At 45.8% G+C, this 17,680-nt stretch overlaps 3 protein-coding genes and 1 non-coding gene across 4 annotated transcripts; all 4 read left to right on the forward strand.

Moving 5' to 3' along the window:
• The first annotated feature begins 10,979 nt into the window (after positions 1–10,979).
• Positions 10,980–11,051, forward strand: P884DRAFT_t98. The gene has a single exon. It is a non-coding gene; the product is annotated as a tRNA-Cys (tRNA).
• Positions 11,052–11,076: 25 nt separating this feature from the next.
• Positions 11,077–11,791, forward strand: P884DRAFT_23984 (uncharacterized protein). The gene has a single exon (XM_069440157.1). The coding sequence runs from the start codon at positions 11,114–11,116 to the stop codon at positions 11,492–11,494; it is 381 nt and encodes a 126-aa protein (XP_069297268.1). The 5' UTR covers positions 11,077–11,113; the 3' UTR covers positions 11,495–11,791.
• Positions 11,792–12,087: 296 nt separating this feature from the next.
• P884DRAFT_300017 (Formylmethionine deformylase-like protein) lies at positions 12,088–15,003 on the forward strand (the record flags this gene model as incomplete). Its single annotated transcript, XM_069444730.1, has 2 exons — positions 12,088–12,986; positions 13,122–15,003. 2 exons carry the CDS (start codon positions 12,088–12,090, stop codon positions 15,001–15,003), a joined length of 2,781 nt encoding a protein of 926 aa, XP_069297269.1.
• Positions 15,004–16,018: 1,015 nt separating this feature from the next.
• On the forward strand, positions 16,019–17,680 carry P884DRAFT_243956 (uncharacterized protein). The gene is made up of 3 exons (XM_069440347.1): positions 16,019–16,466; positions 16,533–16,578; positions 16,652–17,680. Exons 1-3 carry the CDS (start codon positions 16,259–16,261, stop codon positions 17,583–17,585), a joined length of 1,188 nt encoding a protein of 395 aa, XP_069297270.1. The 5' UTR covers positions 16,019–16,258; the 3' UTR covers positions 17,586–17,680.

Consider the following 17,680-nt stretch of genomic DNA (forward strand, 5'->3'; position numbering starts at 1 on the left):
ATAGTTATAATATAAGTCCTATCTAGTTTGCTAACCTCCTAGATGCTTCTACTTCGTCCCTATAAGGGAGGGCTATTAACTTCCTATACTACCTAAAAGAAGGTATAGAGTAGACCTAGGCTATTATCGTATATATATAGTAATACTAGTAAGAAAACGCTAACCGATCTTGATATCTAGCTAAAAGGTTTAAGGTAGGGGATAAAGTATAGTTATCCCTATATAATATAAAAACTAATTATCTAAGTCAGAAACTTAATTAGGTTAACGCTAAATATAAAGTAGTAATAGTACCGATACTACTAACTATTACTTTAGATATCTCCTAGGGCCTATACCCTACCTTCTATATTAATCTAGTTAAGTATACTATATCTAACCTACTCCCCTTATAATACGTATTAGATACTTACCCTAGCCTAGTATTAGAACTTTCGTAAGATAGATTACTATAAGAAGAATATAAAGTAAAAGCAATTCTTATAGCTAGAAATATAAGGGGGAGGGGAAACCGCTACGATATATTAGTAAAGTAGAAAGGATATAACACCCTAACTTAGGAACCACTAGAAAACTTAGAGAATACCAAAGCGCTTAACGCTTTCGAATAGGAATAGGGGGACATATACCTAAATAATAGGCTGGTTATAAAGAGAAAACATAGGGGAATATATAAGCAAATGGTCTAAAATTTCCGTATATATAGGCAAACCTAGGGCAGATAGGCGGCGGCCACGTTACGGACGTACCAACCTAACTAATTATAAAATAAACATATATAATGACAATACACTATATACTTACTCCTCCTCCTCCTCTAAGTACTCTATCTCCTCCTCCTCCTTTATTATATCTTTAGGAGCTACAGGGGCAGGCTCCTTACAGTCACAGACTAGGCACGGCATATACTCGGCTAGGGAGCTAGAACGTTAGGCACAGGCCTAGCTAAAGTTAATAGGAACAGGTACAGGGCACGTGGCGGTAGTGTAGTAGGCCCGGGAGGTAGGCAAAGGCATGCCTAAAATATAGGCAACAAGGGCGGCATTAATGTTAACTAAAGTCAATATATTCTTATTTATATACTATATCTAGTGTAATATAGTATTATTTTACGTTATAGCGCGGCATATAAGCTGCCTAGCAGCTTGTAAGGCAGGGGCGGGGTCGGAGGTGGCAGGGAGGGCATTACCGCGGCGGGAGGGAGTACGGGGGTAGGCGACTAGGGCCTGGTCGTTACTACGGCGGCGGGGGGAGGCGGCCTAAGCAGGGGAGAAGGCGAGCCGGGCGGGGGAACGGTTAGCCTATATAGCCTCTATGATCGTAGTAAAGGAACGTACTAAGGTGGTAAACATAGGTGTAAGGACTACCTTATATATATTATAGGTCGCGGTCTTTAGCTAGGGGGGGGTCTCTAGGGCTATACCCTTGTTATAATAGTGTATAATCTTATAGATGCCTATATGTAAATGTAGATTGTTTGCCTATAATTATAGGTCCTAAATACAAGGATTATAGGTAGAACGGCACGTTATATAAGATATACTATAACTGGGGATATATATAGTATTATTACTATTTAGAATATAGCAAATATAATTAAGATAGTACTATATCTTCTTAGGTAGGAGTTTAAACTCCTTATTAGAGGAGTTGCCCTTAATGGTAAACCTATTAAGGGAAATGTTTTAATTCTTATACTAAAATTTAGGAGGTTAGTAGGGGCTGGGACACGTATAAGGCAGCTATAGTTAGGAAAATAAAGGGAAAACTTACATTATAATCTTCATTCTTATCGCTATTAGGATAATAGCTATTACTATCGCTACTAAGCAAGCCAACTATAGTAGACATTCTAAATAAAAAAAAAAAAAAACTTAGGATACGGTATAGGCATAGGTAGTAAGACGGTATACAGGTAGGCAGAGGCAGGGGGGGAATTAGTAGGTTACAAAAAGAGAAGAAGTCGGAGTTAGAGGGAGGGAAAGGAGGAATTTATATATATTTAGAAAGTAGGGCTAGGGGAGTGCGTATAGGGCCCGAACAAAGACCAGGCCCTACTTCGAACCTAAACAAAGGCTAGGACCTATATAATGTCAAAACAAAGACCGGGACCTATACGAGACCTAAATAAAGCCGGGCCGTACGTATAGACCGCCGGCACGCGTAGGACCTGTCACTACGGTAACACCAGGCAGACCTACCCGGGCACCCGACTAGAAAAAGAGGGGGGGTATATTACGGGCCTAGGCTCTACCCGGGCTAATCGATAACAGGCTATACCCGGTTTCGGACCGGACCTATATACGTTCGTAGGGTATTTGTAGGGCACGTACTTAGGACCTGGTTAGGCTCTAACCCGAAGCCTAACCAAACCCTAACCGGAGTATGTATATACCCCCTATATTAGGAAACGGAACCCTTTCTGGTACCTATACTTACTTTCCCCTCTTTCTTCCCTTAAGGTAGTTAAATAAAATATTGTATGCTTATCTGTAGTTGCTATAAGGCTAGTATATTATAGGTACTAACTATAAGGTACTAGCCTTATAGTAACTATAGATAAGTATATAATGTTTTATTTAACTACCTTAAGGGAAGAAAGAGGAGAAAGTAAGTATAGGGGCTAAAAGGAGGTTCTATTTCTTATATAGGGGGTATATATATACTCTAGTTTAGGCTTAGTTAGGTACTAGGTTAGGGCCTAACTAGGTCCTAAGCGTATACCTTACGAATGTCCTATAAATGTATATAGGTCTGGTCTAAAACCGGGTATAGCCTGTTATCGATTAGCCTAGGTAGAGCCTAGGCCTATGATAGATTATTACTATAGGTAAATAGCTAATATATTTATTAAGTTATAATAGGTCGTTATTTTTCTTTTTAAATTATAGTACCTATTATAGTATTTAACTATTAGTAGGTTCGATCTAACTAACCTACTAATAGGAATAATAAGCTAAGGATTAATATATATTTAGATAGCTCTCTAAGTATATCTAGTACTTAGAAGAATTAATGTATATTATTACTACTTCTATAAACCTATACTTGTAGGTCTCGGAGTACTATCTATAGTATAAATATTACTATAGTATTGTATCTTATAGCCTATCTAAGCTATAGTTATTTATAACTATTAAGCTATAATACTTTTACTATTTACCTAATGTCATGGAAATATACATGCAGATGCCGCCTAGGCCACTGGCATAAATAGGCCAATCAAGCCGAAAGGACGGAAGGAACCAATCATAACGAAGGAAGCACTGCGAGCCCTACCGCACGATCACCAAGATCAGTGTAAAGTCACTAATCGTAATAAGCGGCTCATCAGGATCACTGACCAAGGACTGATCAGGGTGATCTGGGAAGGTTATATATATATATAGATAGTCACTCGTTTTGGTAGACTCTAAGAGTTCACCAGTGATAGTAACCGCCCTTACAATTATAGTACTCCTAATAGCATCGTACTATTGTAAGAGATAACTCTATTGTTATAAACCCTTTGGCTTTACCGAATCCCTTAGACAACCTATACACTTACCCTACGTCACTTACCTTCGTCTAAACCCTTTTAGAAGAAGTCTGAGTTAGGTTCGTTATACGTTGCTATCACTCCCTTTGTTCTATCATGGTTTAGAACGGAGGTAACTTCGACCTTAATATCGATATAGCTACTAACATCACGGCCGAATAATTGCTTACCTAGCTTGGTTAGCTCTAGTAGCGAATCTAGGAGTTAGACTAGAGAGATAAGGCTACTTAAGCTCGAATCAAGGAACTCGAGAACGGCGAAAAGCACTTGTAGAAACTGGTTAACGAGGCCTACACCAAAATCAAGGCGCTTAAGACTGCTAAAGCAAGCCGTATTAAGATCGAACCACCTAGCAAGTATAGAGGAACCAAGGAGGATCTTGTAGGATTTTTAACAAACCTCCGATCTTACTTCTGGCTTAATAATGACAAGTTTCCGGATGATAAAGCCAAAGTCCTCTATATAGCTACGAGATTAGAGGGCAAGGCACTTAGATGGTTTAAACCTATATAGAATGACTACCTTACTAAGGAAGACGAGGACGATCGAGACGCGTTTATATAGGTAGTCTTTCGATCCTATGATCGTTTTGAAGAAGAGCTTCGGAAGGTTTTTAGCGATAAAGACGAGAAGATTTACACGTAAGAAAGACTTGCTAATCTCCGATAGACCAAGTTAGTAGCCTCTTACGCCGTATAGTTTAGATAGGACATACTTAAGTCTTAGCTTAACGATAAGGCGTTAATATAACTATTTTATAACGGCCTAAAGGAAAAGGTCAAAGATAAGCTATATAAGTATAACTGGCCCAAAACCCTAGATGAATATATCGTATAGGCTATTAGAATTGACAATTAGCTCTATATATAGGAATAGTAGAAATAAGGTCGAATAAATAGAACTATAGTTAAGGCTAATGACAAGAAAAAGCGAGTATACGTTAGTACCTTATATAGGACGTATCCTAGAGCTATAGATATAGACGTAGCATAGAAGTAGGACAAGAAGAAGATAGCCAAAGACAAGTCTAATGCTACCTACTATAACTACGGAAAGAAAGGACACTATAAGTAGGAATGTCAAAGCCCGAAGAAAGATTAGAAACTAGTCCTAGGAAAAGAAACTATAGTTATCGACGAAACCAAGGACGTTGTCGAAGTAGTAGCTACAAGCTATAAAGACAAGGATAGTCTTAAACACGATAACAATGGCGAAGACAAACAGACGTCGTACTCCGAACTAGTCACTATAGACCTAGAAATAGGTATTGCCAAATAGGATATAGCAGGGGAGTATACGCCACCGATTTCGATTCTCTTAGCCTTAAGGTAGTAGGGTTTTACGGTTACGTAGAGATGGGATAGATTGTAGACAACCGATACCTAAGGAGTCGACCGACCTAGACCGAACATCTTGTTCCTTTAGGAACGGATCGAATAGTACCGTAATGAAGTTTTCCGGCTTAATACGGAGTTATACGAACGAGATAGACGCCTAACTTGACTCGCCTAGTAGAGTAACGAGATAAGGGACGAAATAAGGGAACTCTGACGTATCGTAGAAACCATCAAAGGGGAATAGCCTATGACGTATGATAGACCTAATAGTTATACTAAGCACTTTAACGATCAGTAACTTAATTACAATATATAGAACCCGGAGTACTAGTTTATACGTGCGAACCGTGGAAGAGACAAACGTATATAGGAAAGCTATTAGAAGAAATATTCCTACCTTAGCATTAGGGTACCTATAGTCTATATATAGTAGGAAGGATTCGGAAAAGAATTCTAATATCTTCTAGACGACGCTACACGACTATACCCTCAATATAAGGCATATATACAAGTGCCCTAGTTCTAGTATATAGTATACAAATACTAATACCACTTCTACGATAAATTCGAAAATAATCACTAGCTGACCTGATAGGAAAATAGGGACGGAAGTTTACACCCCATGGAATAGGTCTACGACGTAGGAAATAGAGCGGCCGAACTACTCTAGAAGATCGAAACCCGGAGTCTAGAAGGCATTACGGTAGTTCCGAGACAAGCCTAGCCTAGGCACTACGGAATAGGACGAGATATATAGGACTTATGCTAGAATAACGATTATCTTTACCACAAGGACGAAAAGAAATCGCGAATTTGGGAGCTTTAGATAAAGCTATAGACTATACGACGAAAAGCAGAACGGACCTAATAGTAGGAAGCTGTAAGCACTTAATGGCTTACGGAAATAAGAATGATCGACGAAGCTACTATTAGCTAAATAATCGAAGAGGTTAACACTAACCTAGGAAATAGGTCAGGGCCCTTCGAGGGGCCTAAAAACCATTAATGCCTATATAACGGCGAGTAATAGCGCAGTATAGGAGGAACTAGTATAAGAAACCACTATATCAAGACCTCCTAGCAGAGATATAGGAAATCGCTATAATCTTTAGACGACGATAGTAAGATAAGCGACTATAGATAATGGTATAATAGAAGTAGTACGAAATGCTTATACTAGTAGATAGTAGAGCAGAGATAAACCTAATTTCGCCGATACTTATAAATCAGCTACGGATACCCTAGAGAATGAAACGGAAGTATGGTATAGTCAAAGGGCCATTCCTAATATAATAGGTATATAGGGAGACCGAACCGATCGATATTACTATGGTAGGGAAGACTATAGTAGTTGTATTTAGTATTATAGATATAGGCGATAACAAAGATATAATACTAGGACTATTATAATATAAAGACTACGACCCGGACATTAGCTAGAAGAATAGTAGCTACCTACGACCCCGAACGGAGTTATATTTAACTAGCAAGATAGGGAGTACGTAAGGATTACAAATAGACGATGCTTAAGGGAAGGCATGTCCTACGGATCTACTATAAGAGATAGGCAATGGTAGACAGACCACTACGGACTCTAGAAGAAGCGGTATAACGACACCGACATTACGATAGGAGGAACAAGCTAAACCGCCAATAGCTATTCTCTCCGTTAACGAATGCGGAGCACTATAATTAGAGTAGTAGGTTAAGATAAGAGAAATCGCTAGTATCGCTATAGACAGAACCAAGTTTGTATACTATTAGAAAACCGAGAAACGAGACAAAACTAGGGAAGTACCGAAGGAGTACAAGGGACACTTAGCATTCGAACCGAAGTATCTAGAAGGATTACTAGAACACGGCCTATAGGACCACGAGATCAAGCTTAAGGAAGGAGCATGACTAAAGTTCTTTAAGATCTACTATATAAGCTAGATATAGAATAAAGAACTCTAGCGATACTTGGAGGAGAACCTTCGAAGAGGATATATCTACCTGTTGATATCGCTAGTAGGCTACCTAATCCTATTTGTACCTAAGAAAGATAGAAAGCTATAGTTATACGTTAACTATTAGCAACTTAACGAACAGACTGTAAAGAATCGATACCTATTACCGCTAATCTTACGGCTCCGAGATCAGTTAGCAGGAGCCTAATATTTTACGTATCTTGACTTACCATCGGCCTATAACTATATATAGATCAAAGAAGGTAACGAGTGGAAAACGGCCTTTAGGATACCCTATAGCCACTATAAGTACCTTGTCATGCTATTTAGACTTATAAACGCGCTGGCAACGTTCTAAGCCCTGATTGATCAAGCTATCCGACCCTTTCTTAACAAATTTATAGTATATTATCTCGACGATATACTTATCTTCTCTAGGACGATAGACAAACACCGGAAGCACGTAAGAGCAGTACTAGATATATTATATACGTATAAGCTATTAGTTAACAAGGAAAAGAGCGAATTCCACGTTAGGAAGACGGTATTTTTGGGATATAAGATATCCCTAGGACAAATTCGGATAGAACCCTTAAAGGTTAAAGCTATCAAGATTTGGCTACGACCGATGTTAGTTATAGAAGTACGAAGTTTCATCAGGTTTACAAACTTCTACTAGATGTTTATTAGGAACTTTAGAGTAATCGTACGATTATTATATAAGCTTACCAAGAAGAATGCTAAGTTCCAATGGGAAGAACGGTATAAGTAAGCATTTACGTAGATTCGCGACGCCATTACTAAGGATCTAGTACTAGTATTACCAGACCCTAAGAAGCTATTCGAGGTAGAAACGGACGCTTCAGACTACACCATCGGAGGATAGTTAGGACAACGAGACAAACAAGGGAAGCTATATCCTATAGCCTTCTTTTCAAGGAAGCTCGACGGACTACGTCTTAATTACCTAATCTACGATAAGGAACTGCTTACGATTGTTAAAGCTTTTAAGGAATGGCGACTATACCTTAGTAGTATAATCAAATCAGTACAAGTGTATATAGATCATAAGAATTTATAGTACTTTACGATGACGAAGGAGCTTAACGGATAATAAATACGGTAGGTAGAATTCCTCGCGGAATTTAACTTTAAGATCTACTACAAGAAAGGTAAAGAAAATATACAAGCAGACGCTTTAAGCCGACGAACGGATTATACAGAAGGACGAACGGAAATAACGCTACCATTATTCAAGGAACGAAAAGACGGAACGCTATATCACGAAATATAGACACCTATAGAAGATGATCTACTCGACTCGTTCCTAGAATGCTACGTAATCTTTTGAGAAGAAAGGATCGACAAGGTATAGTATCAAGTAGCACCCGGACTAGTGGTACCTAATAGAGTGGAAGAAAAAAGATAGGAAACTCTAGTACCGAGGCAAAGTATATATCTATGATAAGGATTAGTAGCTGCGAATGATTCGAGAACTCTACGAGTCGAAACTCGGAGGATACAAAGGAGTTACAAAGACTATTATACAAGTCAAGAAACATTACAACTTTCCATAGTTAACGGTATAAGTTAAGGAAGTCATATAGAGCTATAATATCTATAATCGAAGCAAGACGGTACGATATAAGCTATATAGGCTGCTTTAGCCACTACCAACAGCTGACAAACTATAGAGTTTAGTTACGATAGACTTTATTACGAAATTGCCAGAATCTAAGGATATGGCTATAGGGGTAATCTACGATAGTATTCTTACTATAGTAGATCGCTTGACTAAATGGGTATACTTCTTTCCTTACAAGGAGTCCTAGATAGCTAAATAGCTGGTAGATGTAATCTATCGGCAAGTTACATTAGTATACGCTTAGCTACAAGAATAGATTATCGACAGAGATACTAAGTTTGTATCGAAGTTTTGGCAAGTGTTAATATAACGATTAGGCGTTAATAGCAAGCTATTAACGGCATATTACCTATAGACTAATAGACAAATAGAGCGACTAAACCAAGTTATTAAGTAGTACCTCCGTTCCTATGTTAACTACTAACAAGACGACTAGGTTATACTATTACCAATAGTATAACTCGCTTACAATATAATACCGATAGAAACAACCAAAGTTATACCGTTCTTTACGAACTATAGATACAAAGCAGACCTTAGGTAAGGACCAGAGGTTATAGTGCTAAGAGTAGCAGTCAAAGTAGAACAGATGTATATACTATATAAGAAGCTTAAAAAGGAACTCGAGTTTATTAGAACTAGAATAAAGAACCACTATAACAAATATAGGCTCGAGGGACCTTGCCTAGAAAAGGGAGATAAAGTCTATCTAATTATATAAAATCTGTAAACCAAGCGACTAAGTATAAAGCTAGACTTTAAGAAGGTCAGACCCTTTATTATCAAAGAACGAATTTTAATATCTAACTACCGACTATTATTACTATTATCTATATAACTATAGACGGACGTTTTTTATATTTCACTTCTCAAACTAGTACCGAAAAATGCTAAGATCGCTATAAATACCAAAGCAGAGGACAAAGAGGAAGAATAAGACGTCGAAGAAATCCTAGATTTATATATTATTAATAGGGAACTATAGTATCTGGTCAAATAGCTTGATTTTAGATTAGAAGATAACTTATAGGAACTAGTCAAGAACCTAAACTACCCTAAGAAACTAGAATAGTTCTATTAGAGGAACCCTAACCGACTATAGGGGCCGACTTAGGAACCTAACTAGCGTCTAAGAAGGAAGAAGTACCGGTAGGAGCCGACCCTAGGGACAAGCTAACTACTTCCTAGTCAATTATACTAAAGGTACCTAACGCCTACGCCTGACCTGTTAAACCCTGTTCTTCTAATATCAGGGCTATTACCCTATCCTCTTTATCTAAACCCCGTATACCTCGACAAACGAACTTATTACTCTAGTTACGTAATATTCGTTTTTGATAATATAAACGTATAAGGTAGCTTAGAGTTTACTAAAGTAGATCCTCTGCCGCCAAAATTTCCTCCTCTAGCCTATCTTGTTTACGCTAATTACGTAACACTACGACAAGTTAGAATAGAAATAAGAAGATAAATAGGAGCTACTTATAGGAATCCGCTACGTTCAGCCTATCGTAAGACTTTCCCTTATACGTACAATTTAAACACCTCTTAGAGTTTCCCAACATAATATAACGCTTCTTAGGCGTTATACGCCAATAATTAGAACACGGTATGGTTTCGGAACCGTCTCGCTCAATCGTAGTAACTAAAATACGACGTTCACGCGTTATATCACGATGGCATTTCTTCACACGGTTAGCCATGGTAAACGGCGGAAGGAAGTAAAGGAGGGAACTTATAGGAGCAAGTTATAGGAGGATATTGGCGCTATTTAAAATGGCCTAAGAGGGCTTTCAGGTCAAAAGCCTCGGAGGGAGGGCATCGTGTCACGGAAATATATATATAGATGCCACCTAGGCCATTAGCATAAATAGGCTAATCAAGCCGAAAGGACGGAAGGAACTAATTATAACGAAGGAAGCACTGCGAGCCCTACCGCATAATTACCAAGATCAGTGTAAAGTCACTGATCATAATAAGCGGCTTATCAGGATCACTGACCAAGGACTGATCAGGGTGATCCGGGAAGGTTATATATATATGTAGATAGTCACTCGTTTCGGTGGACTCTGAGAGTTCACTAGTGATAGTAACCGCCCTTATAATTATAGTACTCCTAATAGTATCGTACTATTGTGAGAGATAACTCTGTTGTTGTGAACCCTTTGGCTTTACCGAATCCCTTAGACGACCTATATACTTGCCCTGCGTCACTTACCTTCGTCTGAACCCTTTTAGAAGAAGTCTGAGTTGGGTTCGTTACATCTAATAAGCCTACTAAGAGGTTATATAGTCTATATAGTTATTTTTTCCTCTAAAATATTCCTTTAGCTTTGTAAATTAAATGTTCCATTTTGTTATGAATGTATAGGTATTGAGTTACTAATATATAATCCGTCGTAGTCACTCACATGATCTTACCGTGAGCTGTGAAGGACGCTGGCCATTTGGTGAATGGCCTGCCAATAGACCTACCTGCAGACGATGCTGTTTGCGTTCAGCCCTGCCAAGGACGGATAGCTCAGGGGTAGAGCAACCGGCTGCAGTCCGGTAGGTCACGCGTTCAAATCGCGTTTCGTCCTTCGTCTTTTTCCTAAGCTACCTTAGGTCACTTTTTTTTTGTTGTCTTCCATCCAATAACGTTATGTTTCGACTCCGGCAACCACGGGCTGGAATCATGATTGCATTCCCAGCAGGAACTGATTGCGCATGCCTATTCCGTAGTCACCTTGCTTTTCCAGCCTTGCAGCCATGTTCCGTACGCTGCGGAGGAATTCATTCTTTGTTTTCCGTTCCTGCCTTTTCTGTTGTCGGGCTCCGACCGTGCCATCCCCCGCTTCCACATTCCAAGCACAATCACACTGTGCCACGCCAACGAAGGATTCCCAGCCAACGTTTTGCGACCCACCAGCATCGCAAGAAAAGGTGGAGGCAAGCGTCGGCTGCGATGCCTCGTCGTTGGCGACCACTCGCAAGTGCAGCTCGCGGGAGCTGTTGGCTCAACGTCGCAGGGCGGCATGCATGATCGCCGCGGCTGGACTTCGCATCCCTGCACATTCCCACAGCCACTGCCTCTGCTGATTGGGGGGAGGCTAGTGTATGGGTGCAGTTTCGGCGAACTCCCGCTTCCGTGTGCTCTCTTTCGCCTCCCCGCGCAGAATGAAAAGAGACAGCAGGCTCAAGCAGCAAACGGCTTGGTCAGGTATGTATTGTACATATCTATTTTTGGCGTACGGCTATGGAAACCAGATCGATGGTGTTTGCGCCGTTGAGGAGAAGTGCTCAATGACGGCGAACCCGAGCATCTTATGAACTTACGACCAAGCCCGAAGTACTGTGCTCTCCGTACTCTCGGCTATCCATGGTCAAAGAGAGCAAGCCCCCCGGCTTCCCCGGCCTCGTCCGAACCAACATTCTATGTGACGCGGTTCTTACCTTTTGGGATGGTGGTGTAACGCGGCGCCATCCTCGGGCCGCAGCAAAAGAGGCCCATCTCATCACCGCTAGCCCTCGGAGACATGAGGTGCATGCGTCAAGTTTCCGCAAACTCCCCTCGTCGCTCCACCTTGGCAATCCCATGCATGCATCTCCCAGCTCTTCTTTTTGGCAGCCGCCGCCATGGAGCAACGACCGTCGGCACAGGGTCGGCCGGACTATGGCGACTATGATCCATACCTTCAACACCACGAGCCCGAGCACGGAGGGCAGCAAGGGAACAGCGGGTGGGACGCGATAGCGCCAACGCCGGACCTCGACTCGCCAGCATCCCCGCCACAACGCTCTCAAGTTTCCTTTGCGCCCGTCAGTCCGCCGTCACGAGAGCCAGCGACGGGCGCGGGCCCTGGTATGCCCTCCAGCACGGGCCTGGGCATCGAAGCCACAGCCGGGATCGCGCAGGTTCCGGCGAGCTATAATCACTATTATGCAGTCACTCGGGACTCGCTCGAGCAGGACAGCGACAGCCCGTCAACCTCTCCACCGCCGGTTCACCCGACGTCCAAGTCCAACTTTGCGGTCCACGAGTATCCCGTCGCCGGCCAGGATGGAGCCCCATACTACTCCTACTACCACCAACACCCCCCGTACTACCATCACCCATATGACGGCGCAGCGCCGCCACCTGATGGCCCCGGGGGCTCTCGCCTTAACCGGTTTGCCAACTCGACCGGGTGGAGGATGGCATCGGGCGGGTGGCCCATGTACCTCATGTTCTTCCTTGGGCTCGCCTTCGCCGTGGGTCACCACGCCTTCTACACCAGCCTTGACGGGAAGCCCGCCGACGACCAGATCCGCATGATGCGCTTCGGCGGTTTCTTGTCCTATGCCGTCAAGGCATCTCTCGTGGCCGCCGTCATCTTCGCCTATCAGCAGCAGATCTGGGTGACCGTCATCCACAACACGCTGCGACTCCGGACCATCGACTGCTTGTTCGCAGCGGCGAACGAGCCGCAGTCCCTGCTGAACTGGGAGTTAATCAAGAAGGCTCGCGTAGCCGTGTGCCTGGCCGCTCTAGCATGGTCAGTGTGTCCCATCTCTCTCTCTCTCTCTCTCTCTCTCTCTCTCCCCGGCGCGTCACCTCGTCCCGATTGTGGCATCTCGGCCGACGAAATACCCTAGAGTATTGCGGAACAGTTCTTGTTGACTTCTTACAGGCTCTTTCCCCTGACCGTCATTCTTACTCCGGCCACCTTGACAGTAGCTCCGCGGACCGAGGTCAAGCACGATCAGTGCTATGGCATCCGCACTCTCAACTTCGAGGCCGAGAAGTGGAAGAACTGGAGGCTGCTCGACCAGCTCAACGGATACCGGGGCCTCTCGCTCTCACTCTGGAACAGCACCGTCGCAGATTCCGTGGGCTTGGTGGACACCCCCTTCAACGAGACCTTCTTTGACTACTGGACCGAGAGCAGCCCCCAGCTGGAGCTCGTGGCGGCCCAGAGCGCCCTCACCGGCGCCGTCATTCCCAGGCGCGACGCCGGCCTTGAGACGTGCGGCGGCGGGTGGAACTGCAGCTACGTCATCTCGTTCACCGCGCCGGGCTACAAATGCTCCGAGCTGGCGAGGGGCCGGCGGCTTGACGAGGACGCGCTCAAGCGGCAGGGCGTGCCCTTCAACGCCGGCGAGCTGGCGCCTAACGGCAATTACGGCTACTTGGCCGTGGTCGACGAGGGGGAGTACGCCAGCAACCAGGTGGACGTCTTCCCCGGTGGCATTCCCAAGATGAAGCCTCCCTATCCAAAGCACCTCGGAGCCTTCCGGACGGAGCCCGTGCTGTGGATCGGCTACTCGGCCCACACGGGTCAGGGCAAGCCTCCCGAAAACCGGACGGTGCCCGGCTGGGACACGGCCTTCGAGGCCGCCGTCTTCCGCTGCGAGCACTACCTTACCAACTATACCGTCCGATTCAACCACACCTTCTCGGAGCAGCTCACCACAGTACTCAAGCGGGACTACCTCCGCCCCATCATCAACACCACCTTCGTTCCCGGCCGGAACGCCACTGACGGGACCAAGGACAACACGACGGCGGTCCCGGAGTCCAACTACGTCCTGCCCGCCGACGTGGAAAACTACCGGGTCACGGCCGCGTACCACTCGCTCGGCAAGCGCATGCGCGCATACCTCGGCGGCCAGATCCAGTACGCCCCCTACGCCATCGTCGAGACCGACGCGTCCAAGACGCGCCTGATCGACACCGAGACGTACCTGCCCGTGCCCAACCTCATCTCCGAGATCCAGGCGTTTTACGAGAACATGACGCTATCGCTGCTATCCAACCCGCAATTCGTCATCGTCTCGTGGGCGGCCCGGCCGGACCAGCGCAGCGGCGTCACCACCCCGGCCAGCTTCCCCGCCACCACACCCGGCGGCGATGATGATGACAACGACGACGACGACGACGACGACGACGAAAGGGAGGAATCGTCCTTCCCAACCTACCCGTGCGTGCGCACGCGCTTGACCAACGCGTACGAGTACAAGCAGCGCGACCTGTGGGGCGCCTACGCGGCGGCGGTGGGCGCCGCCCTGTTCGCCGTCGTGCTGGGGTCGGCCGCGCTCGCGCAAAACGACTTCCGCCCGCGCGACGCCCGCGTCTCGAGCATCGTCGCCGCCACCCGCGCCCCCTGCCTGGACGCGCTTCCCTGGGAGGGCAAGGCGAGCAAGTGGGGGAAGGTACCCCCGGAGGTCCTCGACGTCGAGCTCCGCTACGGCATCATCGCCGCCGGCGCCGGCGGTACTGCCGGTGCTGGGTATAATAATGGTGTTGGCGGCGGCGGCGGGACCGGGGACACTCCGAGCGTCGGGACCCCCGCTGCCTTCGCCATGGCCGTGCCGGGCCTGTGGATGGGCGCTTCGGCGGCGGCTGCTGGCGGCAGCGGCGGCGCCACGGGGCCGGGTGGACTGGTGGCCGGGAAGGTGTACTACGGGTTCGCGCCGAGCGAGGTGGTCGAGAGGACTAGGGCGGCCACGTTCGGGCCGGGGAAGCCGAGGAATCGGTTGAGCGCTTTTAGTTTCCATAAGAACTGGCAATAAAGACATGATAGAATGGAAGGTGGAGCATTGACTATTTCTTTTCCCATCTCGCCTCTATTTTTTTTCTCTCTCTTTCCTCCTCCTTCTTTTCTTCTTCTTCCCCTTATTTGGGTATTTCTTCATCTGTGGCCAGGTGTGATGGGCTACTGGCGTTCCTATTCTTTGGGTTTTTGGTAGAGCACGGTGCGCATTAATAAAGGGATTAGGTATTGATTCCCTACTTTGGATAATGGTTTTTAAATCGGTATGTGAAGAAGATTAGGGTTGGCTCCGATGCTTCAATTGACGTCCTCTGTATACCATAATTACATATTAACAGTTCTTGTTTTCTAGCCCACTGTCTGAAAGTGGCCCAGTTTATCAAACATCCAGGTCCCATTTGCGTAACAGAGTGTAATTATCGTACTCTCTCTAACAACTCGTGTTTTGTCATGACTACCTATCTGTCAGAATACCTACTTAGGTGCAATTGCTGCTTCCAGCAATTGCGGCGTCGCTTTTGCAGTTTCACATTATCTGCCGCGACCGCGAGATGATCGGATTGGTGCTCTTGACTGGCACATTGCGACACCAATGACATGGGTGATATAGAACAGATGTAATAAAATAGAGATGAAAGGAAACTTTAATTAAGGAAATAAAAACGAAAGGGACGGGTTAGTTATTTGGTAATTACGCTGTCTTTCTCGGGAAAATTCAATGTATGCCAGTCCAAGACATAATTATAAACGGCTTGAGGGAATTCACAGATCAATCCAGACCTTTTTTGACCCCCTTGGCCAGCAATCACTAATTAATTAATTAAGTGCTCGTCTGCTGGAGCTGCGAGGGCTAATTAGTTTGTATCTGAAGTTGCCGTTGCAATTATTGCCTTGGTATGTGGTGTGAGCTGACTAAGCCCTCGAAGCGTTGATCCTCGTCTTCGAAAGCTTGGCTTGCCCGACTTTCGTTGTCAAACAATGAACATTCAGCCCGCCAGCAACATCAATGTCAGGTATGCGCACAATTGTCAATCAATTTACGGATTGCACAACAGCGATTTACATTGAACACTCGCTCGATGGTTCAACCGCTGGCGCATCTTTCAACAACCGCATTTGAGTTTTTGTACCCCATCCAGTGCTGTTCTGACCGCCCTTTGAATCGGAATTAACCTCTGAATCAAACTACACATTATGCACACCATTACGACTTGAAGAAACGACAATTATCTCGGTCATATAGCGAGTTGCGTGTCAAGGCCGATGCGCTCGCCATGCCCCGACAGCTACCATGGAAGGTCGGCACCCGCACAACGAAGCAGGCACCATCTCGGCCCAAGGCATCGGCGAGTCCGGCCCCTTCATCAGCCAGTCGCAGTCCTGCTCCGTCTCACCGCCCCACGCCGGTACCCAAGAGAGAAGAGACTCCAGAAGACAGGTCCAAAAAGCCGAGGCGCAGCTTGGGGTTCTTTTCTACTCCTGGTAATTATCCCATTAGCCAGATTCCCCCAGCAGCCCTTGAATGAGGCTGAGGCTAACTTTAGGCAGCTCGCTCGCCATCCACCTCACCCCCGCCTGAGCCACCCAAGGAAGAGTACGTCTTTATGTTTCTGTGTCTCTGTGAACCAGATTTGGCCCCAGCAACCGCAGCCGCTGATCCTCATCAGGTTCATGATCGAAGGCATCGACCATGACGATATGTACCGCATGGTTGAGGACGAGTTTCTTGCCGTGGCTGGGGAATTCACTCGGCACCTCCACACCGCCGAGTACCAGCGACTCAAAGGACTCGCCAAGTCTCAGAATGCCGAGACCATTCAAAACATCTCGCGGCCCGTTACCCAAGAGATGACGGATCTTGTGAAACGGCGCCATGCCGCTCTCGACATGGCGGCTAGGCAACGCAAGGGAATAGCCAAGACCCTCCGGAAACGGGCGACGAGCATCGACTCGGACGAGGAAGAGCCGTCACGGCGGCCAGCTACATCGTTGCAAGGGTTAATGGACAGTCCGAGGAAGCAGAATGTTCCGCTGACGTCCATAATCGGCACGCGGCCAGGCTCGAGTTACCGACGGGCGGCGGACGCCAGTGCTTCCTCTCACCAACATCCGGGTAATCACGCGGTCCCATCCATGAAGCCCGAGAAGCGCGTCACAATGGCCGGCGGCACACGTCGAGGGCCGTCTCTGGAGCCCTCCAAGTACGAGATCTCAACAGAGTCTGATGAAGCTGACGACCTCGATGGCCAACCTCCCTGGCCCCAGAGACAAGGTCTATTACAGCGCCCGGAGCCCGGGAACGGTGTAACCGAGCGGCCACCCGTTCCTCAACAGACGTCCCGGTATAGCAACCAGAGCAATCCGTTTCTCGCGGCCAGCAAGACACAGCTTCCGAGATATCAATCTCCCACCAATGACGCATCTACGAGTGAGCATGTTGCCACTCCCAACGACGATGATGAAGATGACGACCCTCTTGCGAGGCTACGAGCGAGGAGGGCAGAGCAAAAACGACGTCGCATGAACAATAAAGCCCAGGACGACAACACCAAGATATCCGATGGCCAGGCAGCAGCAATTGATTCCATTCCGTTCACATGATGGCTAATCGCTAATTAATCACTACCAGCCCCCTCACCCTCGACCCCAACACCATATAGTTCATGCCGACTTTACTTGCTTTGTCTTTCTTCGGC

The sequence above is a fragment of the Thermothelomyces heterothallicus genome (genome assembly GCF_042370625.1).
Source record: "Thermothelomyces heterothallicus CBS 202.75 unplaced genomic scaffold P884_scaffold_12, whole genome shotgun sequence".
NCBI classification, from domain to species: domain Eukaryota; kingdom Fungi; phylum Ascomycota; class Sordariomycetes; order Sordariales; family Chaetomiaceae; genus Thermothelomyces; species Thermothelomyces heterothallicus.

Bases quoted from the DNA above. Each gene is read 5' to 3' on its own strand.
- P884DRAFT_23984 (XM_069440157.1), top strand. From the start codon at position 11,114: ATGTTTCGACTCCGGCAACCACGGGCTGGAATCATGATTGCATTCCCA.
- P884DRAFT_243956 (XM_069440347.1), top strand. From the start codon at position 16,259: ATGCCCCGACAGCTACCATGGAAGGTCGGCACCCGCACAACGAAGCAG. The intron at 16,467-16,532 runs GTAATTATCCCA...AACTTTAGGCAG, and splicing joins GGGGTTCTTTTCTACTCCTG to CTCGCTCGCCATCCACCTCA. The intron at 16,579-16,651 runs GTACGTCTTTAT...GATCCTCATCAG, and splicing joins CCTGAGCCACCCAAGGAAGA to GTTCATGATCGAAGGCATCG.